The sequence below is a fragment of the Betta splendens genome, chromosome 16 (genome assembly GCF_900634795.4).
Source record: "Betta splendens chromosome 16, fBetSpl5.4, whole genome shotgun sequence".
In the NCBI taxonomy this organism is placed as follows: Eukaryota; Metazoa; Chordata; class Actinopteri; order Anabantiformes; family Osphronemidae; genus Betta; species Betta splendens.
The window spans coordinates 15,041,431-15,066,937 of record NC_040896.2 but is presented as its reverse complement, the minus strand read 5'-3'; the positions used below and the strand labels follow the sequence as shown (position 1 = coordinate 15,066,937).

The following is a 25,507-nucleotide window of genomic DNA, read 5'->3' as shown; positions in this document are numbered from 1 at the left end:
ATTACGATTTCTTGTCACTGGTGAAATTAAAATTAATCAACAAAATTAACCTTAGTTCTAGCTAAACAGCAGATGCATTACATGTGAACACGGAGTGTTCGCCGTATTGTTTGAGAGCCACCACCAGAGGGAAATCTACTCTCGCCTTTCTTTAGATGTATATCTAAAAAACTCACTTTCCCTTGTTGCATTGCGGCTCCCCCTCCCATCCCGCGCCTTCCCTCTAGTCTCTCCTCGAGCTGCTAGCCGTCGGTGTGTGTTGTTGTTGAAGCAATGATGGCGGCAGCGGGATGCGGATCAGCAACCGCGGCTGCCGTAGGAGGCCAAGGTGGAACCGCTACAGCCAGGGGTCGTTTCCCCGGTCGGCCTTGGTCGTCACGCAGTCGTTTACGCTCCGAAAAGCGCTGGCAACTCGGACGATCGGGTTTAGAAGCTGATGATGTGACTAACGGAGGGCCAAGGCCCACAAACCTGGTACTGCCGTTAAACGAAGACCAGTCTCACTTGCGCTTACTTGGGATAGAGGCGAGCCACAAGAGCCTTGGCCAAGCTGGGTACAGCTCTAGTGGGAGTGAAGAGGTGAGGTCGCAAACCGAACCAGGAGTTAGTATCTCTATTTCATCTTCTCACATTTTGTGTGCTTGACAAATGTGCACGAATGAATGCTGTTCACTGTGGTGTGACTGGTTAGTGCCATGGAGAAATGTCAACATCCACTCGCTAGGCTAGCGTTAACTTTAGCTTCACAACTAGCATCGCATGCTAAGTTATGTGTTAGCACAGAGAAGCTTTTCATGACATTTAAAAAAGACTCACAGGACAAAACACAGTCCCAACAAGCAGGAAACACTTTAGCGCATATTATATTTAGTGCCTCAACTGCGCTCGGGGAGGTTAAACATAAAAAACGTGAATACGTTAGTTGGGTGTATTTTTTGTAAGAAAATCACTTTGAGTAACCTGCGCCAGTTTGTAAACAGGGGCTGCAGTTCCGTCAGTGGCCCGCTCATTATCGGCCCACAGTAGCAGCTAGCTAATAGTAGCGAACACAAAGAAGGGATAGACTAGCGCCACTCTCTCCTGCACAGCGGCTACATGCTAACTGTCCAGATGCGGACAGAGTTATACACTTTAAACAAGATTTAACCCACAAATACTACAAGGTGCTAATTGCATTTTTAGTTAAGACGATAGCGATCCAGATGAATGGATACCTACCGCTAAGTTTTAATACGGACTGAGTGGCATGTCTGTAGGTCAGAAGTGAGTTGGCTAACTGCTAGCTAACGTTGTAAAACACGACATTTAAACGGCGGTTGCAGAAAGGTGCTATAGCCGGTTGCAGCCTTTTTGTTAGATGCGACATGTGGCCATTCACGTCTAATACTAACGCATCGGTGTGAAACTGTTTTAAATGTTTCACATCACAGTTGCAGGCATGAGTAAGACGCAGAGTGCTTGTAGGGCATGGTGCCTCCGTCCCCTCAGTTTTTGTCTGTTGTGTAGATACTAATTCTAAATACCAAAGAATGATTGAAATGCATGTGTAGTAAACCAATCTAGAATAGACATTACATGTATGAGACAAAGTACATGAAATGCATTAAGTTTGCTAACAAAAGTCCTATTGATGTTTTGACTGACAATTTTTTTGAGCAGTGAGATGAATGAAAATGGTTTATTAAGATGTGATAAGTGAAAAAGTTGTCTATTTACTGTCATTGTCATTACTGTTCTACAATCTACAGAAAATAGTGTAATGTTTTTGTTATTACTATCAGATAAAGCCGTTGGTTCAGTATAAAAAAGTGCATGATTTCTTTTGGTTTATCAATTAAATCATTATCATCCCAGATAATCTTCATTCAGCGGTTTTTTAGGCTTAGCTTCTTTACTGTAGATACAGTTATTGCTTCAAAACTTCTTGCTTCAGATATTAATTCCATTTTTTATTTTTCAAGGGAGATGACTTCAGAGGATTTGAAGCTGAGAGAACATGCTCTAAAGGACCTGTATTGTCCCGACAAAACCCTTCCAAAGGTAAAGAAGATGTCACTGCACCTGCGCTGTAATTAATGAATGACACACAATTGAAATTTTCAATTAAATGTTTTAACACTGTTTTAAAGAATCGTATTTTCTGTGCTTAGTACTGCATTGGGTGAACCATTTACAGCGTTTGTAATTTTATATAAATTTGTCTTTCTTAGGTGATGCTGTCAACACAAAGTCTAAAAGACAAAGTGAGAAGCTACTGCCTAAAGCGCCAGCTGTGGATGCAGCTATTACCACATCTGATCGTGTAAGAGATGTAAAAGCACTGGAGGAAGTCCATGACTTTTCTCCTGAAGCGCAGCCCGCAAAGGTTCGAAGGAAAGTTTCTAAAGCAAAGAACACTATGGATCGTCAGGCCAGTAGAAGCGGAGCCTCATCAGCAGCACCAAGGATTACTATAAAGTTGGTGGCCAAAAAGAAAATGAAAACTTTAAAAGAACCTCACAAAAAATCTGCTAAAAAGCTACTCAGAGAAGTTCAGGATCATTCTGATGCCAAGGACATTTGGGAGGATGAGATTACAAGTGCTCACCTCAAAATTAAAACTGAACCCCTTGAGGATAAGCATGGCACCGAAGATAAGGGAGGGGGTACTTTACCTGCAAGGAGGCGTGGGAGATCTGCTTCGAAGGCAACAGAACCCGTATGCCAGGGTGGCGCCAAAGTTGTGGTAGATGACCAAAACACAAAAGACAGAAAATTGGATGATCAGTTCGACACTGTTAAGAAAATTGATGCAGTAGAGACAAAAGCAAATGTGAAAAAAATTAAACATAAAGAGAATGCTGCAGAACAAGGTTTAGAAGCCAATCCACTAGTGATTCGTAGGAGCAATAGAGTCACCAACCCGCACTCTAAACAAGTGTCAGATGGTGCAGCTGAAACAGAGAACCTGAGTAAAACTGGTGCCAATGCGGCAGAGTCAAAACCTATCTCTAGAATAGTGGAAGCCAAACCATTGGTAAGAAGTGAGAGACGGAGGCAAAGCAAGAGGCTTAATAAGGATGTTATAGTGCCAGAAAACCAAGGTTCATTATCCACAGAGACGGACTTAGCTGTTCAACACAGTGAAAGCTTGTCTTTGAAAAATGACGAAATGAGGGTTCCAAGTTTAAAGTTGATAAAAATCAAAAACCCAAAATACAATGTGCAGGCCACTGGGAAAAATTCGTCTCGAAGGAAAGCGCGGAGAAAATTCATCTGGACACTAACATTGGTGAAGGGAAGAGGTCAGAAGCATGTTGCTGCAAACACTGTCGGAATAGCAGAGAAGATGCTGAGTGAAGTGGACCCGTCGACTTTTTGTGACACCAGTGTCAACAAGACTTTGAAAGAAACTGATGAAAATTCTACACTGGATAATTCAACCCCTGAAGAGATTAAAAGCACAGATAAGAATGAATGTTCTCAAAACATGGCTGACACATCATTTGAGGAAAAGTCTACTTTACAGGTGGAAATTGAAATGGAACACATCGCTAAAACCGATTGCGACAAAGTTGTCCCACCACTTCAGATCAAAAAGGTCTCCTCCCCTGGTAAACATAAAAGTTCGAAGCCATCCTTTTTAATTCATCAAGTTAGTCCTGTGCCTGAAAAAAATGAAGATATTGTGAAAGAGCTAAATGATGTTATGGAGGATACTTCATCGTGTCTGGACACTGATGTTATGCCGACTAGGAGACTACGGAGGAGAACAGCAAGCCTTGAATCGCCTCAGAAAAAGTCTGCTAGTCAGAAGCCAATGACCACTCAGAAACAAAAGCTGAGGCAGAGTCCACAGGACAAAGATACTCTGCAGGTTGATGTTGAAGATTCTTCTCAGGTTTCAATTGAAGATTCCAGTTCACAAGTTCTTCCTGAAAACGCTTGTCAGGTTTTGGCTGAGGAGGTCCCGCAGGTAACCACTGTTAACTCTCCTGAAAATCCTGATAAGGGTTCCTCTGAGGTTGCTGACGTCTCACAGGTGCCAGTTGAAGTTTCTCCAAAAAATATGGAAAATAAGCTACCAGAGATCACAGAGGCCAAACCAATGCCTGTGCCTTCTAAACCTAAAAGATGGAGAAATAACACATTGGTGAAAAAGAAGTCCACTCAGAAGAAGAAAACTGTTGTCCCGTTGGAAACTGCTGTAAACACAGAGTTGGCTACAGTCGAAGCCACTAACACAGAATCTCTGCTAAAGGAAGATGCACAGCCTTCCATAACAGTGGAGAGTCAGCCAGAGACAGACGACTGTAACCAGCCTGCGGCAAAACAGACCATTGAGCCAGTAGAAGAGCAGATACACCCAGCAGTAAAAGAGGAAACTGATATTCAATTAATAGATAGTCAACAATCTTTGGTGTTCAAAACTCATGAAAATGTTCCACAAACAATGTGCCTAAAAGACAAATCTCTCAAAAAAATTAAAAAGAAACGTAAAGGTTTGATTGAACAGCATCAAAAACACAGGCTTAGAGGCAGAGATGGGAAGTTTGCTCCACTTAAATTAGCTGAAAATCAGAGAATCGTTGAAGGAGACAGTGAGATTTCAACATCATTGACAACTATCACATCAGAGCCAAGTCCAAAACTTATTGGAGTACATAAAAAGTATAAGAAGAGACGGTCAGGCCTTCAGTTAATCTCATCTAAAAGGACCAAACCACAATCCACTAAAATACTTTCTAAGCTAATAGAAATGGGGCTCGACAAAGATAACTTGAAGGAGGAGGAAACAGACATTTTAGTGGATGGAGGACATTCAAATGTTGTAGATGCTCAACCCGGCAAATCAAAGTTTGTCAAAAACATCAGGCATTTCATTATGCCTGTTGTAAGTGCCAGATCTTCACGAGTGATCAAGACCCCACAAAGGTTTATGGATGATGCTGGAATGTCTGTATTGCCTCGAAGACACTCCCCAAAGAAGGGTTTGCAACTGGGCCTGCCGATACGCCCAGCAAAGAGGCGAGATGATGGAACAGAGAGAGCAATATCCCCTATACTGGCAGCTGATGAAGAGGACATATTGAGTGAAGCTCAATTGGACGTTGATCTGTTTTCAGCTCAGGACCTAGATGACAGCCTTGATTTAGCTGACGGACTATTTTCTGATCGAAAGGGTGGTCAAAATGAAAAGAGGGTCTCTTTTCTAAAGAACTCCAGTCTCAAATGGCACCTGCCAGAAAATCCTAACGAGGAAGTATATGCACTGGACAAAGCTCCAGAAAAAAAATGCGGGGATTTATTTTTGTCTACACCAATTGATAAGCCTGCAGAATTATCTACTGACCTCCCGGATGCTCAGAAAAAGAAAAGTTCCCTTAAGTTTAATAAGCAAACCGCTCACCTCAAGATTTTTCAAAGACTAAAGAAACCCCAGACAGGGCTTACCAAAAGCAAAAACACATCAGAGATGGATAAGCCAAGTAAACCTCTTCAGTTCCCTGTTGATTTAGCAGAAGGACTTGATGATGAGGCCATGAGCATTAGCCTCAGGCAACGGAATACAACTACAGAGAAGGAGAAGTCCAAGCTGAAGATCGAAGATCTTGATTCTCCTGGAGTTGTGAGAAAGGTTTCAGTCTGTGTTAGAACTATGAACTCCAAGTCTGTTGTGTTGCAGCCCAGGAAAAGGGAGGATTTCGCAGAGAAAGACTCCGCCCACCTTCAGTCAGGTAAAATGCTGTTAGTCAAGCATTTTTACAAACTTCTGGAGACAAAGCCATTAAAGACACCTATAAGTTTACACATTATTCTTCTCCACAGAAGCGCTGCGATCAGAACAGAAGTCAAGCACAGCTGGGGGGGATATCCTCCCATCCATGGAGAAGGGATCTTCACACAGGGCACGACTTACTGGTGCAAATAAACGAATGTTCAATCTCCTCAGGAAAGCCAAGGTCCAGCTCATTAAAATTGACCAGCAGAAGCAGCTTAAATCTTCCGGGGTAGGGTCACGTTTATGACAAGCACATTGTTATTCATTGTGTTGTGCTGAATTATAAAGGTAGTTTTTGAAGCATGTTTGACTATTGATGCTTTGACTTTGTGGTTTTCTTGGAGGCATATGTTGACTATTGATGCCTTGTTTTTCTGGTTAACCCCATAGCTCTTATCTGGGCCAGCTAGTGCCAGGTCTCGAGATGTGTCCTCTAAGAGACAAAGGAGAAAACAGAGAACACAACCCAATCACAAACCTGATATTCCAGTCAAGACAGAACCCGCTCAAGGACAAGTAGGTTTAGAAATCAATATGCCAGTGGGAAGAAAATCGATCCAGTTAAATATCGGTCTCTGGCTTTACCTGTGGTCATGGTTGTTAATGTAATCTTCTGCTAAAGTTGTCAGACCTGACCGTTCTAAGTACGTGAAATCTTTTGTTCTCTATCAGCCTCAGCTCATCTCCCCACTGTGCCAGGAGTTTCGTAGAGCAGGAGGCCCACGTATCAAACACGTGTGTCGCGCTGCATCTGTGGTACTCGGACAACCTCGAGCCTTGGTACCAGATGACATTCCTAGACTTAGCGCCTTGCCTCTGCATGAAAGAACTGGCATATCTCCATCAGAAGTCACTAAAGGTAAGTTTGATCTGATTGACAACTTTTTAAACTTAACTTGTTTTGAATAAATGTGTTCAGCAGAGAACAATATATAGCCAAATAATATAGGAATCATACATCTACATAATCACCCCAACGGTTTGGCTTTAAATACAATTCCTTTGATCATTAGCTGAGCTGTATTAGATTCAAGATTCCAAAAAATGTATTATTCCCAGAGGGAAATTATTCTGCACACTTTGATTGCTGTCACAGTTAGAGGTACACACAAGATGGTAGGGGAGATTAAAAATAAGAATGCTAACACATCTACACATACTCACATCTAATTACTAGCTAAAGTTTTATTATACTTTATATATTACTTTATTAATATACATATGTTATTGCAAGGATGCAGATCAACCCTTACAGAGAGATGAGGAATTGTACAGGCCGGTGGCCACCGGAAGGAAGTATCGACGGTGGTGTTCTGTGAAGCACCTAATAATGATCAGATTATTAGATATTAATAATTGACTTGAAACACTCATGTACTCATCTGAAAATCCGTGTCACCAGATTATTGTTGCTGCATCATTTAGCCACAATTAGCTATTAGGTATTATATTGGTTGTTGTTGTCTCTTGCAGATGTTGGGTCTCCCTCAGAATCAGACAGCCCTGGACTGTCAGATCCAAAAGTCACCAAGGTAAAGAAGCCATCAGGTTTTGTGAAACGGAAAGGACTTGGGCCGTTTGGGTACCGTTCCCGAAGGTGTGGCATCTGCAAAGGTTGTAACCACGAGGATGACTGTGGGAGGTGCATGAACTGCCTTGATAAGCCCAAGTTTGGTGGACCCAATACCAAGCGCCAGTGTTGTGTGTAAGTGTTGACATGTTCATGCTAATAAGCTGTAGTGAAGCATACCATGGTGTTCAAAACTTAATGATAAATTGTTTTTTGTTTCATAAGGTATAAAAGATGTGATCAAATTGAAGAGAGAAAGGCACGCAGGCTAAGTGGAAGATTAGCACCCAAAGGTAAGTTGTTGCACATATATGTAAGCTTCATACTGTTGCAAACCCCTGTAAGATGGTGTGTGATGTGAGCTTTATTTTTTATTTTTTATAATCTTTTTAAGGTTCCTCAAAGCGACGGCGATCCTCTTTCAGTGGAGGTCATTCCAGCAATGATGAAGGTAATGATGGTGTTATGGACTCACCATCAGGTCTCCAAGGTGACGGCCACAGCCCCTCAGTGAGGAAGCAGCCAAAGCGTGTTGTGAAACCCCGTGTGTATTTTGACCTGGTGGACTATGAGTCAGATTTTGATGAAAAAGGCTTTTCGAGCTCTGCCTCACCAGCCAGGAGAAGGGGTGGAGGGCCCCGTTTCAACCAAGGTACGAGAGGCAGATAAATTACTCAATGATAGTTACATGTTCTTTGTTAAGCTACGTACCACTACGCGCTTGTTGATGAGACATTGTGTTTTGTCCTATCCATTTAAGACTTTGTGTCATTAGATGGATTCCTCGGAGATAATTCGGATGATGAGGTCAGACATCGAAAATCCAGCTCACACCGCGTACCCACTGGGAGACGGAAACCTGAAAAGGTGTGTTATCCCGAGTTTCACTGTTGCTGATACCCCACACAAGCTGCAGGGAAGAAACCAGATTCTGTAAATATTTTGTTTGTGCACTGCCATCTTTTAACAGCAGCAGAGACCCGATGTCCTCTTTATTAATCTTGCATACTTACACATCTTTCTGCAACTTGATTTTTGCATTTGTACATATCCAGATTATAACCAGTAATTTAGGTTTTTAGTCAGGTAACAAAAACTTTATATGCTGCAGTGTCTTTCACATTAGCTACTCGGGTATACTAAATATGCCAAGTTGTTTTGGCCCAAGTCAATATTTGCATACACTAATTTTCACTTAAAGCATCAGACAGACATGAGTTGTTTTATTTTTTGAAACTTGCTGTGTGTGTGTTCTTAAAAAGTGCGAGTTGGTGCTTCTGTCATTTCAAGGTAACAAATAGTGACCAGAGAAACTTTGCCTGGTTGCCAGACTGTTTGTGAAGAGTCACTGGTCCTTGTGAAATATGATCCTGAACATGTCAAATGTGAAGAGGTTCCTGTTGTAATTGAGCCCAAATCAGCTAACTTATAAGCAGGTTTTTAACAGTGTCTCCTGTACTACCCAAATTCAAATTATTTGAATTCGTATTTTTTCCTCAGGTTCTCTCATCTCAGGGTTGCTTGGAGCAGACTCCTCCCAGTGTGCTGGCAGCACTTGCCCATGGATTTGAGCAGAGGGATGTTGAGCCTTCTAAACCTACTCACAAAATAAGGGTTGACTTCAAGGTAGGCGTTGTTTTGTAGGGTGAAATGTAAAAACTTTTTATTCTAACATGCAAACTTGCATGTACAATAAAATAGACTCAATCTTTTAAATTAATTATTTCTAAGATAAGAAGTGTTGATTTTTGCTTTATTACTTTATTAAGTTAGTACAACTGAAGCTGGTCACTAGTTTACCTAACAATATTAATTTTGTCCCCTAGATGTCAGTGTTTCCTAATTCTAAAATGATTGAATTCCATCATCAACAAATTGATTTATTTATTTAAATAAATTTTAAGCATTTTTTAAGGATTAAATACACTCTTTTATTGTCAACATGTGTGTGCTGTTTTTGTTGATGCCGTATGGTGAGAAGACACCACGTTTATACTGTAAACTTTCTGTAAAATCTTTTTTTTAGCTACTATTGTAATATATGCATTATCTTTTTTCTTCAGGAGGACTGTAGTTTGGAGAACGTCTGGAACATGGGTGGTTTAAGTATACTGACCTCTGCACCAATCATGCCGCCCTATGTCTGCTTTCTTTGTGCCAGTAAAGGGCAACATGAGGTCAGTTCTCGATTGTTTCGTTGTATTTGAAACCTTTGACCTGTTACTTTGCCCTTTTGTAAAAGTTTTATTAATATATTTTGCATGAATTTAACATCTCTCAAAAAAGCAAGAATTGTATCATCTTTGATACAGACATTCTTTTAGGTCAACTTAGCTTTTTTCTTGCTCTTAACTGTTTCTGCAGATGCTTTATTGCCAAGTGTGCTGTGAGCCCTTCCACCAGTTTTGCCTTGAACCAGCAGAGCGCCCCTCTGATGAGAACAAGGAAAACTGGTGCTGTCATCGCTGCAAGTTCTGTCATGTGTGCGGCAGAAAAAACAAGCAGTCAAAGGTAGATCCTTCTGATTTCGTTCAGTTTCAGTAGTAGGGTATTTAATGTTTCGTAAGTAAATCTAAAATATGTGTGTTTCTCAGCCTTTGTTGGAGTGTGAGCGATGCCAGAACTGTTATCACGCTTCTTGCCTGGGACCCAATTATCCAAAACAGAACAAGAAGAGGAAGGCCTGGGTGGGTCCACATCGCCGAAAAGGTCTGCACATTTACGAATATCGTGCAAAATGTGAAATATATTAATTGTTTTTGCTTTTTTTATGCAGGTTTGTATGACATGCATACGGTGTAAAAGTTGTGGTGTCACACCAGGGAAAACTTGGGACACTGAGTGGAACCACGACAAAGGCCTCTGTCCAGATTGTTCAAAACTCTATGAACAGGGTGAGGAGGCAACTTAAACTTTACAGTACATTTCGTCATTAATCTAATACCTTGTCAGCATTGGAACTAATCATGTCTATCTCCTATAAGGAAACTATTGTCCAATCTGCTTCAAGTGCTATGAAGACAATGACTATGATAGCCAGATGATGCAGTGTGGTACCTGTAACCACTGGGTACATGCCAAGTGTGAGGATCTAACTGGTAAGTTAAATTCTCATTCATTTTGAGGTAAAACACTAAACACTTCATATTATTATTTTTTCAGCTATACAAACTTGAGTCTATTCTTGGTCTTACAAGTAAAGCTGAATTTTATCTATCCACCACCTCTAAAGCCTCCCTCTGTAAAAAAAAAAAAAACTAAAATAAAAATAAATAAAATAAATACATTTCAGATGAGCTCTATGAGATCCTGTCCAGCTTGCCGGAGAGCGTTGTGTATTCGTGTCGGCCATGCAGTGTGACTCAGCCCAGTGCCTGGAGAGAGCTGCTCTACATTGAGCTCAGGTCGGGCGTGGAGAAGGTTTTAGCTTGCTTGCTTTCCTCCACTCTCACCCAGCACCTTGTTACCTGCTCACAGGTAAGAAGCTTAGCTGCATATGAGACTTTGGGTATTCATGTTGTTCTTTGTAAACATCAGATGCTCTCTGTTACTGTTGCAGTGTGAAAAGTTGGTAGATCCTGACATTGGCGAAGAAGGACAGCCAGCCTGTGACCTCCGAGCTGTTGGCAAGAAGTTTGACAAAGGACTTTATACCACATTGGTGAGTAAAAAATATATTCTCCTATTCAGTGTGAAAAATGTTCTGTGAACCAAGATGCTCTGTGCAACACATTCTACAACAACTTCTTCTTGTTTTATAGAAAATGTTTCACGAAGATGTGGTGCAGGTGGTACGAAAGAGGCTTCAGCAAGAGGAGGATCTTCCGGAGGAGCAGAGACCCACTGCCCTGGCACGGTCTTACTACTTGAAGGTGCTTTCCTGAACATCACTTAGTATATGTCTGAATATTTATGTTTATCTAATGGTGGGAGATCACCTGAAAAAAATTGTTTAAGAACTGTCATTTGTTTCCCTTTCCCGATGTTTAGCTCCTGGAGGAGGTATTTAATTGGTTCAACAGCCAAGACCCAAAGGTGTGGAACCCATCTACCAAAGACTTGCCCATGTGAGTAATGGTTTTCATTTACTAGTTTATCTAAATGTTTACATTCATTTGAAATTTATTCTTCATCCATGACACTGATATTTAATAATCAACTATTTTTATTATAACATTGAAAATGTTACATGAGCACAAAAGTTAATTCTCCATCTAAATGAACTATGTTTTGCACATCGACTTTATAAATGAAAGCTGTTTTTCTATTCATTGAAGTAAACACTTTACATGTTTACATGTTACAGGGGGATGCTGTCACATGCTGTACATCCTCCTACAGGAGAGCATGTTTACGCCCAGTGGCAGGAGAGGGAGGAGCTCATATCTGGTGCACCACCAGGGCTCCTACAAGAGGACAATGGTCAAAGTTTAGATGTAAAGGAAGAAGAAGCAGCTTCTCCAATGTCTGGGGACCCAACGAACAGGAACCACTTCAGAAGCAGCAGGGTTGTTGGGCTCAAATTCAAAGGTATTGTTGTCAATACAGAGGTGATGATGAAACTTAAAATTTAAATTGTATGCTAATAGCTTTTAAAGATGGTAAAAGTTATCTAAATTTGATTTATGCATTAAAATTTTTTCATTTTTCAAATGTGAACAGGAAAACGCGGTCGACTGTCAAAGTCTGATCTAGACACTGGCTGGTCCGAGGAGGATGAACGACAGTGCTCCTTGTGCCAAAAATATGGAGACCTCAAACCTAACGTAAGTAAACTGATAAACTGGTAATTGTGTAGATACCCAATGTAGACTTCAAACATCAAATATATTTTTTGGTGATTTTACAGGAAGCAGGCAGGTTGCTGTACTTGGGTCAAAATGAATGGGCACATGTGAATTGCTGTCTGTGGTCAGCAGAGGTGTTCGAAGAGGAAAATGGATCTCTTCTACATGTACACAGTGCTGTCACAAGAGGGCGCTTGATGGTTGGTTGTAAATCTACATAAACTGTAAAAAAAAGTTAGGATGAAAAATAAGTCTGATTACAGTTCATCAAAGACATATTTAAATATGCATTTATATTCTGAAATATTTTTTGTTTATATCCTATTTCAATCATTCATTTCTGTCAACCCACCACCAGAGATGTGAACGCTGTAACCAGACAGGTGCCACAGTGGGCTGCTGCCTGACCTCTTGTCAAAGCAACTATCACTTCATGTGCGCGCGCTCCCGTCACTGTGTGTTCCAGGATGATAAGAAGGTCTACTGCTACAAACACAAACATCTCATTAGTGGCAGGGTATGTTCAGTTTTTCCAGCATGTCTTTTTCCACATATTGCTTCAGTGAAGATGTTTGGGGTTTTAATCAGGCTTGTCTCATGACTACTTTTTATTTGTTTTCCAGATGATAACTGGTCAAGAGTTTGAAGTAATTCGCAGGGTGTATGTGGATTTTGAGGGGATCAGCCTCCGCAGAAAGTTCTTGACTGGACTAGAGCCAGAATTGATCAATGTGATGATTGGTATGTATTTGTTTTCTAGATGGTTGCCTGTTTTACTCTTTAGCATTTGCTAACAGAAGCGTGTCACTACACAGGTTCTTTGCAGATCGATGAACTAGGTGTACTGACAGAACTTTCAGCTAGCAAAGGAAAACTGTTTCCTGTGGGTTTTCAGTAAGTTAAAATTTATTATTAAAATACATTATAGAAATCTAATAAATATTTGAAAAATTTAAAAAACAAAACGTTATTTTTCCTTCCAAAGGTGTTCTCGTTGGTACTGGAGTACAGTCAATCCACTGCGCAGGTGCAAATACACATGTAAAGTCCGGGAGGTCCGACCCATTGTTCCTGAGAAGCCTGTAGAGGAGATGCCTGACCAAGGGGATAATCACACCATCTCTCACAGCCCCTGTGCATTACCTGGTGGGTTAATGACTATAGATATATAATTTAAGCCGCACCTATTAGATTTAAATTAAAAATAATATAGAAATAAGTAGCTCTTTAGCCGGTAGATATCCACAAATTAGCCACACAGATCTTTTTTAAGCCGCAGGGTTCAAAGGATGTGGTTCTTATACTCACAGGGTCTTGTACTCTGGAAACTACAATACTATTGACAGTTAAGGTTGAGAGTAAGTATATTTTGTTTTACGTTTTTAAAATCTTTTCAGAATCTAAAGCCCAGGAGTGTGATTTGGCAGAACTTCTGTCTTCAACTGAGGAAGCCTTCGTTCCAGGACCTTCATCCAAGACAGACCATAGTGCAAGGCCAAAGATTCCCAGCTATCCTCAAACCAGGAGACCAGCTGGAGGAATGTCTCGACCTCTTCCGTCCCCTGGTATAAAATTAATTCCTAATGTGTTTTGTTGAGAATTTACTAAAAAACATATATATTTTTTAAACAGTTACAAGCACAATCATGTCTGCAGTCTGATTAGCTTTGTTTTCTTTTTAGGATTAGCCCATTTGAAACCTCACCACATATTCACCTTAAGTGATCTGGAGGAAACTAGAAGGGCTCGTCGCAGTCACCTATCCCCTCCTCCTCTGGGCCCTGTCACTGGACCAGTCACCAATTGTATAGGAAAGGCTTCCCTTCCCTCTCCCCCCTTGTACTCACTTGGTGCTACAGACACTGTGATTAAATCTCCACCGCCCCGCACAGTTGTAAGTAGAAGCACTTCCTCAGTCCGATGCCCTGGGAATACAATGGCCCACTGCACCTCAACAATCTTTCCTCAGTCTCCCTGGCAGGATAATATCTCAAGCCTTCCCTCTCCAACTCTGTCCTTCCCTTCATCCATTCAGCAAATACCCAAAAGTCGATTTTCACTTGAACTCAACCAGTCGGATTCAGTTGAGGTGCCACACAACTTTTTAGCTTCCCCTGAGCCTGAAGACGTTTCTCCAGCAAACGGTACTTCACCCCAGGAGGACTCAGACCAACATAAAGATGAAGAAGAATTCCCCTACAGTTCATTCCACAAGGGTCCCAATATAAGTCTGTGTCAAGAGATGCGAACAGAATTGGAGATTGAGGAGACACTCCTGAACGAAGGTGTGGCAATGAACTGCGGGGGACAGATCGTGTTGGAAGGTGATGATCAGGAAGAATTTTGGGGAAAAGCTCAAGAGGTACACAAGAGGAAAGCCCTTGTTGCCAGCTTGCCACGTGCTGCAGCCAGGGATGACTTGGGGAGCACCTCTTCTGAAGAAGATATGGAGGATTATTTTGATTTTTCACGGACAATAGTCAGTCGCCCTGGATCAAAAGATCTTTCCAAGTCTCCCTCCTCCCCTGCCTCCCGGACTATTGCTCAGCTGGATGGTATTGATGACGGCACAGAAAGTGATGCAAGCATGGCAACTAATGATGATCCAGGTCAGATCCAAGCTAAAAACCCAAATAAAAATATTCCTGAAGCTAAAAATGGCACACAGGCTGCTCAGAGTATGTTCCCTGGAGTATCGTCTGAAGATAAACACACAAGTTCTCCATCAGTCACCATGTTGGTTACCAGCAAAGGTTCTACAGTTAGTGTACCTCAACATCCACCACTCAAAGCTCACAGTTCTGGTGCTTCATTAGTAAATCAGGAGACCGTGCTTCCTTCTCTACTTCACAGTGCCCTATCTAACGTGCACTCAAAGGTATCTGAGACCTCCTACTCTGAGGGTCTGTTCGAGGCTTCCAGCTTGGAGTTTGCTGCAGAAACGCCTCTTATTCTTCAGAGATGTGAGGCTAATGCAAATTTAATTAACACGGTTCCTTTGCTAGAAGGCACAGCCCAGTGCCAACAGCTAGAAGCTTGTAAAACCCTGAACTCAGATCCTGACAGCAACCATTTTTTGACATCACCTGGTGGGTCCTCATTGGCAGATGCTGCTGTTAACAATAATGGCACCCTCCTGGAGCTACTTCAGCCATCAACTTTATTGCCTACAGATGTCCAAACCCCATCTCAAGGGCTTGTTGATTCCTTGCAGATGTATTCCTATTTACCAGGTTTGAATCAGCCATCTCTAACAAGTATCACACTTGAGCCAGTAACATCCTCACAACAGTCAACAACCTTGCCATCCACGGATCCTTCATCTACTAAACTAACCACCCTCAGTCCTGTTTGTGATATGACACAAGCATTGCTAAGTGTTACCCCTCACAATGACCCAGTGCTCTCAGCTACAGTAGGAACCTGTACCCCAGCAGGCACGTGTGTCTCCTTACCAGTCTACTCTACACAAACACAGCCCTTAGGTTCCACAGCTGTCACCTTTGTTTCCTCCTCTGCTTCAGTGGCACCTCTTTCTGGGTTGTCGGCACAGTACTCAACTGCTGCAATCCAAACCACATCAGCACCTATGATCTTAAACGGTTACTGCTCTTCATCTGTGCAGAAGGAAGCCACATCTGGCCACACAATCTCAATAAACTTTTCCACTCCAAGACCAGCTTTAGAACCTCAACAGCCAGTGCTACCCCAGGCGTTACCTGGTCACGCAATTCTTACTGTGAAAGAAGTGGGTGGTCCAAATGTGGATCCTACTCCACATGTCCTGCTGGTCAACCGCCTCGGGCAAATCTTTGTGAAAAACCCAGAAAGCAACACTTTCCAGTTACCCACTCCCAACTCCCCTTCATATAACTGTGTTACCCAGATTGCAAGCCTTTTGCAAAGCAGTGCACTGTCAGCCACACTAGCTGCAGCAGGTAACATGACTGCTGTACCTCCCGGACCCAATATGGTAACAACGGTTCCCTCGCCAGCAGCTCCTGCCGTTCAGAATCCAACCACAATTGCACAGCTGCTCACTCACAATAACAATGGTGCAGTGACATCTGTTAAAACAAAAAAGCCAAAAAAGAATACAAAAACGGCAAAAGGTGAAAATGTTCCAGATTTGAAAAAAACAAAGAAGAAGAAGGAGTCCAGTGCATCCAAGAAATCTAAGTCATCCAAGTCCGCAGGGCAGCCTGCTCAGTCAGCCGAAAATGCTTCTATGACGCCTGCTGAAAGTGCCCAAGCAATTATCAATCAGGCAATGGCCAGTAACTACACCCCTAAGTGGAGTGGGCTTCGGACACTAAGCCCGTCTTCCCTTGTTTTACCACCTGGCCTTTTAATTGAACCGGAGTCTAAAGTCTCGCCTCGGTCTCCATCACCTACACCAACTCCTGCTCCCCTGCCCCGTCCTCGCACTCATGTCCGCATGAAGAGAGTGTCATCACTTTCAGACCGAATTGTCACAAAGAAGTGTAAAGTTGACTTTCTGCAACCAGACGCTATCACTGAGGAGGAGGAGCGGAGTAAACCTCCCTTTCCAGCCATCTCTAGCAGGGCTTCAGGAGTTCGCATCAAGACCCCAACAGTAAAAGAAGTTCTCAACCTAGATGAGTTGAAGGAGGAGCATATAAGTGATTCTGAAAGCTCCGGGTAAGTTTTTACTTAAAGGAAAACTTTTTCAATGAGAGTTGACAAAAGCGATCTCGGGTAGTTTTTAAGAATGAAGGGACACTCTGATTCCTCCATATTTTCTATGCAGAGAAATTATCATTTAAAGCACTAGTTGTAGTCTGATCATTTCTCTGCGTAGAAAACATGGAGGAATCAGAGTGTCTTCCAAACTACCCGAGATCGTTTTGGTCAACCCCCATTGAAATCGGTGTAGTTTTCTTTTAAATAGGTATGCAAGTATTTGTCTTGATTGCCGTGGTCGGAAATAAATGTAAATGAAAGTAAAACATTTTTGCACCATTAACATATCCTTCTGTTTTTTTTTTCATTTAAATAGTCAACAATACATTGTCTTATTGATTGTCTTCATGTTGTACAGAGATCATTTTGGTACTAATGAATGACAAACATGCTGTAGACACAATGTGTATATTGTTTTAATTTAAACCTTCGTGCTCATCTCTTTGTCAGGTCAGAGCCTTGGGATTATATGTCTCGAGGTGAACAAGGCAAACAGCAGTCATGGGAACCAGTAGGACATAGCGCCATGACTGACTGGAAGAAATACTCTGGTAAACTCAAGTTTAAACTGCTTTTTTATTATTCTGTGAAATTAAAAATATAATGCTTATTGAGTTAATAAATATTGTATTTTAGGTGCCGCTTCTACCTCAGATGATGAACTACCTCCATCTGAGGAGGATGAGGAACGTCCAGCTAACAGAGACCTGCCACACTTAAGATTTGAGATAACAAGTGATGATGGTTTCAGTGTAGAGGCCGACAGTATAGAAGGTAAAGCTATAACACACATCAAACAATTCTTCATTAATTGAAGTAAAATGTGTGTTTTTATATAGCTATATATAACATATAGTTCTTCTGTTGTGTATTGTTACCATATTGACTTAATTCTAACCTTAATTGTAACTTTCCCATCAGTGGCTTGGAAAGCAGTGATTGATGGAGTGCAGGAGGCACGAGCACTCGCAAGGTTAAGGCCTCTGACCTTTCAGAGGATCACCGGGGCCTATATGATGGGTCTGGTCCACGACTCAGTGATGTTTTTACTGGAGCAACTTCAAGGAGCCCACCGCTGCCAGCGCTACACTTTCCGCTTCTTCAAACAGTTCAGCCAAGAAGACGACCTGCCTGTCAATCCTAGTGGCTGCGCCCGCTCTGAGCTCTATCTTAGGTTTGTTTACCAATTGCTGGATCTGTACTGTAACTCTGGAAAAACACAGCAAGTTCTAGCTAACCTCTCAGCATTGGTTGTGATTAATAGCATTGCTGTGAACTCTGTAGTATAAACAAGCACAGCTCTTAGCTTAACAAGAGCTGTGAGATGACTAGTTGACTTTGTGTCTCTCTTTCTAGACTGGACAGGATTCCCTAAAAAACTCAACTAAACTTTTATTTCTCTTTACAGAAAATCAACGTTTGACATTTTTAACTTCCTGGCATCTCAGCATCGACAGCTTCCTGATATTGGGCCTTATGATGACGAGGAAGACGACGTCCTCTTGAAGTCCACAAGGTAAAGTTTTGCTCAAAGAAAACATTTTTCTATTTTCTATTACTTTATATGTGATGTTTTATTTCAGAAATCACAGTTCTTGATATCACTGCTTGCCCTGTCTTTTAGACGAGCTACTAGTTTGGAGTTGCCTATGGCGATGCGCTTCAGACACCTGGAAAGGACGTCCAAAGAGGCTGTTGGCGTGTACAGGTCAGCACAAAGCCTCATTGGCAAAACAACAGTTCTGTGTAATGTGTGGCACATTTTCCATCTGGAGGAAATCTTAGTCTATGACGTGTGTACAGTATGCAGCACACGGTGGTATTTACAGATTACTTGGAATGATTAAGTTATGAGTCCAAAAGGGGCATTAACAACCAACAGACCTCAAACCACAGTAATTTTCAATTCCAGGAGTCATTGGTGTTTTTGTATGTTAGTCATAGTTTACAACTCTATTTATTATGTTGCTCACATGCTGCTAAAATAGTAACTTGGAGCTGCAGGCTCCTCTTTAATCCTATTTTATGCTACTGACCTGGCTATAACCACATATATATCTATACTGTAGCCTGATTACAAAACGTTGTTGCTCTTCACGCTAGAGAAACTAAAACAAAACCAAGCCTTAAAGAATCCCCCTGGAACAATGAGGCCACAGCTATTAAAGCAGAAGAAAAGAATGAAACTGCAGCTTACAAATTTGTAACTGTTCCCTGGAAGATCCCAGACAATTACGTTAGCTTACTTTGTTTTTATTGCAGGTCTGCTATTCATGGTCGTGGTCTTTTCTGCAAGAGAAACATCGAAGCGGGAGAGATGGTTATTGAATATGCAGGCATTGTCATCCGGTCAGTGCTCACTGACAAAAGGGAGAAGTACTACGACGGGAAGGTTGGTCACATTTCTTTTATTAGGGTCATTGTTACGTAGATTAGTTATCCACCACTGTATATGGTTAAAGAGGAGGAAAATTTAAGGCTGTATTGTTAGGTATATGTACATGTATACATATGTATATGAATCTTCACAGGGTATTGGCTGTTACATGTTCCGCATTGACGACTTTGATGTGGTGGATGCAACCATGCATGGCAATGCTGCAAGATTCATCAACCACTCCTGCGAACCCAACTGCTACTCGCGGGTGATAAACGTGGAGGGACGGAAGCATATCGTCATCTTTGCTCTGAGGAAGATCTACAGAGGTGAGGAGCTGACCTACGACTACAAGTTCCCCATCGAAGACGCCAGCAACAAACTCGGCTGTAACTGCGGTGCCCGGCGATGTCGGCGCTTTCTCAACTGAGACGTCCCCTGAAGTAAAAAAAAAAGGGGAGGAACCTATTTTACTAGTAAGCCTTAACTCAAGATGGCACTGGATTGGGTTTGGGGAGGCGGTGGGCAGCTGTGGAGCAGGGGTATCAGCCACTAAAACTGTTGGACATTTTATGTATCGGAGGTCGGCTTGCACAGAAGGATTCATTCACGTCTGATGAGTTTGCTTTCAGAGGATATTTCTGAAATTACAGCCCAGCAGTGACATCACAGCTACACCTTAAGGAGGAAGTGGTTTTGGTGACCATGACAACAAGACATTTAAGCCGGATATATAATGTGTGTGGGCTTCTGGATCTATATTAACACCAACAGAATTTCACACGTCAAGCCTTATCTGTTTGAATCATTGCTGAAAACCTATAAGTAGATTATCACATATGTTTTATTCTGTTTGGGGGGTGTTTTTCTGTAGTACACTTGTAATCATGATCGCTCCATCCTTCAGTGATGGGAACATTATAGCCCCATCTGTGTAGTGGTGAAGTCAGTTCACGAGCCATACGTTTATTCAAACCTTTCTGTGTTTTACCTTACATTTAACACTTCTCAGTCATTAATATTTTTTCTCTTTAGGCTTATTTGTGTAAATAACAAAACAACCATGGTGCTAAGCCTTAGAAGCTTCGGTCTATAACGTCCTGCGAATCAGGAATCATTCAGCTGTTTATTCACCCTGCTGAGGTTGTGTATCTTATATTTATGCGTTCGAGCAATTCTCTTATCTTCACTGAAATCTGGTGTCTGCAAAGTTTCACCCTTTGATTTCAGCTCTGCTATTTTTCACCTGCTCTCTTTCCTGTGTGCAGCTGAAAACAGACTATGGCAGTTGTCGTCAGAAACATAGTGTCATATTTATAAAGATGGAAACATGTTCTTTAAAACATGTTTTTTTTTCTTGATGTACAGTATATGTAGCAAACACTACCCAAGCCAAAAGTGAAGAGTTGTGGTGAATATCAGTTTTTAAAAGTATATTTTATTACTCTTATGGCGGATGCTCATTATCTATTGCAATAAGACTTTGCTGCCCTACAGTTGCACATAAATAACCATCAGACATAGAAATTCCCTTTTTTTTTGTGAAACTTGGCACAGCTTATCTCCTAATCAGGGAAAGCACTGGTAAAAAGCATCGCCACTGAGTGTGTGCATTCAGCTCCCGCACCAGGCTCTGAGGAGCTGAGAGAATGCACTCAGCACCTTAACGTACCGTTTAATATTGTTCTTAGTCGATGTTCAGTGCTGTCAGTGATGAATAGAATTGAATTCACACACTGTTCAAATTGGTAGTTCTATTTATTCATGTCTTGAGTTGTATTTTTAATGATAAAAGTTTGTGCTTTGTATAAATGGTGGTGGGTGCGTCAGGAGATCTCCCCCATTTGTGTCTTTCTTCGTTTACAAATCTTGTCCTTTTGTTTCACTAATTTACTTGAATTTTCTTTTGGGGCAGTTATGCATCTAAGCCTTTATGACAAGTTGTTCTAAAGCAGGTATTTTTAAAGAATCATTTTTATTTTTGTTCTAGTAATTACTGACGGTCTTAGGATCCACCACAGGAGTAAAGTGAGCACTGTCCCCCCCTCCCCTGCCCATTATCATTTCTTTACCCTTTTCCTTTCCAAATACTTACCATGATTTGTCTTTTTTCTGTTACTTTAATGGTTTCTTGCATTTCCAATCACTGGGATGGAGCCCAGATTATCTCGTGTCAATCACCTTGCTGACAACAAAAGCAGGCACTCCCAACTCCTTGCAAGGATTCTACCTCAGCTGTTCAGACAGATGTTTGGGAATACTGATGCAAAAAGAGAGGATGATAAGTTAAGAGTCGCTTGGTTTTAATGTCCTACAAATCTGGTTTGTGCGCTTGTGCGTGCGTGCGTGTGTGCGCGGGAGTGTGAGTAATGAAGGATACAAAGCACTAGTCAAAACCTGTTGTCATCTCTCCCAGGATCTGTTAAAAGAAGCTGTATATTATAAATATATACACACACAAACACACACGTATCTATAAATAAATATATATATATATATAGTAGGATTATTTTAAAGTAAATGTAAAAGACATAAACATGAGAAGATATGTGATCTTTAAATTTACGTCTTTGTTACCATGTACAAATAAAACCTGAGTTTGTAAATATTTGTATACATATTTCTAAACCTGTTTAATTTTTCTATGCACTTTTTTTATTTATAATGTTATTTGCTTAATAAAGATGTTAAGATGTTTGGAAAACATTGATTACTGTATTCCTTTATTTAATAAACAATTACAAAATCAGCAAAAAAAGTTGTATAAAAAATAAAGGCCCATTGTAATACAAAAGAGAAAAGAATAATGTTTTACAAGGATTATACAGACCGCATCAATGGTGTATTTAGTTTACTTTATAATTTCCATGAATCAAAAATAATTTGTCTAATCAGGTTTATCATCATGATTTCAAAAAATCAAAATTAATCAACAAAATTTAAAGAACAAAAAATAATTAAATGGGTACAAAGAGATGAAGATGTCAAGGTAAAAAACTGGATCTTAAACTGTCCCTTAATGCAAAGTGTTTGTCGTGAGTTACATTTGCAAAAGTAATTAAAAATAATTTTGCAAATCAGTTGGCTGCACTGTGGGCATTGAAGTGAGTCTGAGTTTGGCGAGGACGGTGACAGCATCATTGCGCTCCATTAGCCTGAGCAGCTTAGCCAGGTGCCCTACGGTCCAGTCAGGGTGCCTGGTAGTGACCCCCTCCAGCACAGCTTTCAGGGGGCTCTTACTCTCCTTCATGGAGTAGGTGTAAGTAACCCAGCTGGAGGAGAAGGAGCAGCGGGAGGCCAGGTGTTTGGTGTTCTTCACTCCATGTGTCTCTGGGTCCAACAAAATCACCAACTGTTCAAGAACATCCAGGTTGTCCAGTACCGTTTGCAGTGGTGCTGAGAGGACGCCAGGGCCTGGGGAAGGAAGAGGAGCTGGTTGTTCATTTTTAAAATAAGATTCATCAGTCAGAATTATTTGCACAACAGACTGAAATGTTTGGCTGGATTCATCAGATTCTTATCTGGATCAGAAATATAACTGTGCACTCACTGAAGATTTGTTCCAGATCGTTATTTCCATCTGCAGTAAAGAGCGGAGAGAATCCTTCCTCAACGATTGATGGTCTTTTGTTATACCTTAATGTTGAGTTGCGCCTTCCTGTGTGGGAAACAATGTCAAATCAGTTCTGTAAGTTTTGCAAAGTTTAAAGATCCAATAACTAATATTTGGCACCATTTTAAACTAAACAAGACTTGGATTAGATGTAATTTCCCTTAGTTGTTCCAGCCTGTTTTTATGTGTGTGTTATTCTTGTCCTTCCTGCTTTTCTTCCAGAGAAACATTGGTCCAGCTGCCAAGTTATGAATAGAGCTGGATAAGAGTAATCACTTATTCCAGTGATTTATGAGTTGTTGTGACTGGTTCAAGAATAAACCAGTCAATGTCTCTTACTCCCTTAAACATACAGCCTAATTTTACCACTCTGCAACTCCATAACCCATATTTTATTAATAATTAAAGATGAACCACATACGAATTAATATACTTTGCCCCTGACTCTGACTAAGCTGAAACTGAAATGCAATGCAATACGTCAATATATGGTCATAGTTCATGCTGTGTTCTTGGAGGTATTATTAATTTTCAAGATGCAAACCTTTCTTCCTAAGAATGAAGATGATACAAACAGCCAGCAAAAGCAGGAAGGAGACGCCGATGGCTAATAGCGCAGTCTCTGCAAAAACAAGTATATGGGGAAGTTTAGCGCGTGAGGTCATTTATTTCCTGTTTCATAGTGTTTGTTACCTAGACCTGTTGACCTAATTACCTGTTTGATCTAAACCTGTGGCGACAGGTCTTAGTGGAACAGTTGTTGTTGTTGTTGTTGGTGTTGGTGTTGTTGTTGTTGTTGTTGTTGGTGTTGTTGTTGGTGTTGTTGTTGGTGTTGGTGTTGGTGTTGAAGTGGACCCTTGGCTCGTCTGACATGAGATTGAAAATAGAGGATGGAGGTTTTAGGCCAAACACCAGAACCAAACAGATTTTCATTGATTTTCGTCGGTCCATTGATCATTCAATATGGATAAAATGGATAAAATGATATTGTTATTGAGTATTATTGTTCCAAAACCTGAATAAATGTTATCTTTTCATGACTCCATCCATGTGACATTGGGGAAACTTCTTAAGTGGGTTCGTTTCCTTTTTACGCAGACATTTCCACACGTACCACAAAAATTAGAGATAAGCGACGACAGCTCATCAACGTAAAGGTTTGCTGCTAAAAATACCAGCAATGGTTTCCTGACAGTAACAAAGACGCAGCGATGCAGTGCATCACTACTAGATTCACACTTACTGTGGGAGACGTCGTCTGCGCTCTGCAAAAAAGGCAAAGAAAAACGACACGAGGGATTACTTTATACTATATGCATTTCTATTTTGCATCATATTATTTTTAACATGACATTATGTTTAACTGCTGGAGAATGTGCTTCACAGCGGACACCAGCGCTGCTTCCTTCTTTACGCGACGCTCGCGCCGCTTTTGTTCTCACCTGGGAACGGGGGAGCACCGGGTGTCAGTCGTTGTCGTGCATTTGCTGGAAACATCCTGCCCCGAAGGACAAACGGTGCAAGGCCGACACACAGCGCTGTTGTTGTCGCTATTGAAAGTACCGTCATTACAGGGACGATAGGGAACATCATGCCGCGAAAACCCGTCGTCATCATAGCCACAGTTAGGAGTAACATAATAACCTTCAAAACATAAAAAATAATGTTATATAATGTTATATTATATTATATTATATTATATTATATTATATTATATTATATTATATTATATTATATTATATTATATTATATTATAATACTCAAATGACTGACCTGCCAGTGTTGAACACCGCACACATGTTCCACTACTTCCATCCCAGTGGGTTTTAGGATCGCGGCATCTTGTCGAGTGGCCCATCTTCTACTGATCTCGAGCCGATCTGAACGGTGCACTTAGTTTGGTTCTAAAGGTACCGCCCCCTATTCGCGCGCTGTATTAGTCAGCCACGCTCGGGATTTGCAAAAAAAGGGTTTGTTAATTTATTTATTTATGTACTTTTTTCTAAAGTCAAAATCTACATGCTTGTTGTATTGGGGCTGTCAAGTCATCACTTACAGACTCACCCACACCTATGGGCAGTTGGGAGAAGGCTGGAGAAAACCCACACGGACACAGGGAGAACATGCAAAGACCACAAGTCGACAACTACACCACTGCACCACACATAATGAAGTCTAACTTCCTTATGGGAATGGAGGAGCGCAGCTAGACGGTGAAAAGGACAGGTCTTCTGACTCAAACGCGCTGTGCAGGAGAGGACGGAGACGCCTGTTATTCCTCCTTCGACACGATGCACATGCTAAAAAGGAGGATGCAACGCATCTGGACTGGCTGCTGAGCGAAGCCAGCTGTGCTGTGGGGACAGAGCGCTCTCAATCTTTATCAACTTCATCACACTTTGTGTGTGAACCGCTGATGCTAATTTAAGAAGGGCATCTTACTATGGGTTTCTTGTTCTTATTCTTTTGTTGTTTGTACCAAATGCAAACAGCAGTTGCCTGAGTGACTAAAACGAGGGAGGAAACAGACAATGTTAATTTCCTTAGTGATGATAGTTCCTCAGTATTGTGCATGTGATACTTTATTACCTAGAAACCTAGAAAATGTAGAACTGCAAAACTATTCATCTCTGCAGGCAATAAACACAGTGATGCTGTATGATGAAGTTATGTGAGGATAAATGTGGTTTGCAGC

At 41.2% G+C, this 25,507-nt stretch overlaps 2 protein-coding genes across 5 annotated transcripts; one reads left to right on the top strand and one right to left on the bottom strand.

Annotated features, from left to right (window-relative positions):
• Positions 1-226: 226 nt before the first annotated feature.
• On the top strand, positions 227-21,909 carry kmt2bb (lysine (K)-specific methyltransferase 2Bb). 3 transcript variants are annotated; one of them, XM_029129855.3, is made up of 36 exons: positions 227-579; positions 1,962-2,040; positions 2,211-5,717; positions 5,809-5,990; positions 6,152-6,277; positions 6,434-6,620; positions 7,235-7,466; positions 7,557-7,624; positions 7,726-7,983; positions 8,092-8,198; positions 8,832-8,957; positions 9,395-9,508; positions 9,696-9,842; positions 9,926-10,018; positions 10,108-10,225; positions 10,316-10,429; positions 10,624-10,808; positions 10,891-10,992; positions 11,093-11,203; positions 11,322-11,398; positions 11,638-11,861; positions 11,994-12,097; positions 12,181-12,318; positions 12,477-12,635; positions 12,742-12,859; positions 12,934-13,012; positions 13,104-13,264; positions 13,516-13,683; positions 13,801-16,780; positions 17,273-17,373; positions 17,459-17,596; positions 17,744-17,996; positions 18,231-18,338; positions 18,447-18,530; positions 19,085-19,214; positions 19,354-21,909. In XM_029129855.3, the coding sequence occupies exons 1-36, from the start codon at positions 274-276 to the stop codon at positions 19,627-19,629; spliced, it is 11,460 nt and encodes a 3,819-aa protein (XP_028985688.1). In that variant the 5' UTR covers positions 227-273; the 3' UTR covers positions 19,630-21,909. The 3 variants fall into 3 exon arrangements, with proteins under 3 accessions (XP_028985688.1, XP_028985687.1, XP_028985686.1); XM_029129854.3 differs by having other exon boundaries at positions 227-603; positions 8,107-8,198; XM_029129853.3 differs by having other exon boundaries at positions 227-603.
• Positions 21,906-24,814, bottom strand: igflr1 (IGF-like family receptor 1). Of its 2 annotated transcripts, XM_029129893.3 has the most exons (8): positions 24,586-24,814; positions 24,255-24,456; positions 24,056-24,077; positions 23,648-23,678; positions 23,528-23,575; positions 23,357-23,434; positions 22,750-22,857; positions 21,906-22,613 (listed from the first exon to the last, which is right to left on the bottom strand). In XM_029129893.3, exons 1-8 carry the CDS (start codon positions 24,668-24,670, stop codon positions 22,258-22,260), a joined length of 930 nt encoding a protein of 309 aa, XP_028985726.1. In that variant the 5' UTR covers positions 24,671-24,814; the 3' UTR covers positions 21,906-22,257. The 2 variants fall into 2 exon arrangements, with proteins under 2 accessions (XP_028985726.1, XP_028985725.1); XM_029129892.3 differs by having other exon boundaries at positions 23,528-23,678.
• Positions 24,815-25,507: the final 693 nt, after the last annotated feature.

What these genes read in the sequence shown, in the direction of transcription:
- kmt2bb (XM_029129853.3), top strand. Translation starts at nt 274, where the DNA reads ATGATGGCGGCAGCGGGATGCGGATCAGCAACCGCGGCTGCCGTAGGA. An exon ending in GGAGACGGAAACCTGAAAAG is followed by an intron (nt 8,199 to 8,831) that starts GTGTGTTATCCC and finishes TTTTTTCCTCAG; the next exon opens with GTTCTCTCATCTCAGGGTTG. An exon ending in TCACAAGAGGGCGCTTGATG is followed by an intron (nt 12,319 to 12,476) that starts GTTGGTTGTAAA and finishes ACCCACCACCAG; the next exon opens with AGATGTGAACGCTGTAACCA.
- igflr1 (XM_029129892.3), bottom strand. Translation starts at nt 24,670, where the DNA reads ATGGGCCACTCGACAAGATGCCGCGATCCTAAAACCCACTGGGATGGA. An exon ending in CGGTGCTCCCCCGTTCCCAG is followed by an intron (nt 24,078 to 24,254) that starts GTGAGAACAAAA and finishes CCTTTTTTGCAG; the next exon opens with AGCGCAGACGACGTCTCCCA. An exon ending in CGCAGACGACGTCTCCCACA is followed by an intron (nt 23,679 to 24,055) that starts GTAAGTGTGAAT and finishes ATCTCATGTCAG; the next exon opens with ACGAGCCAAGGGTCCACTTC.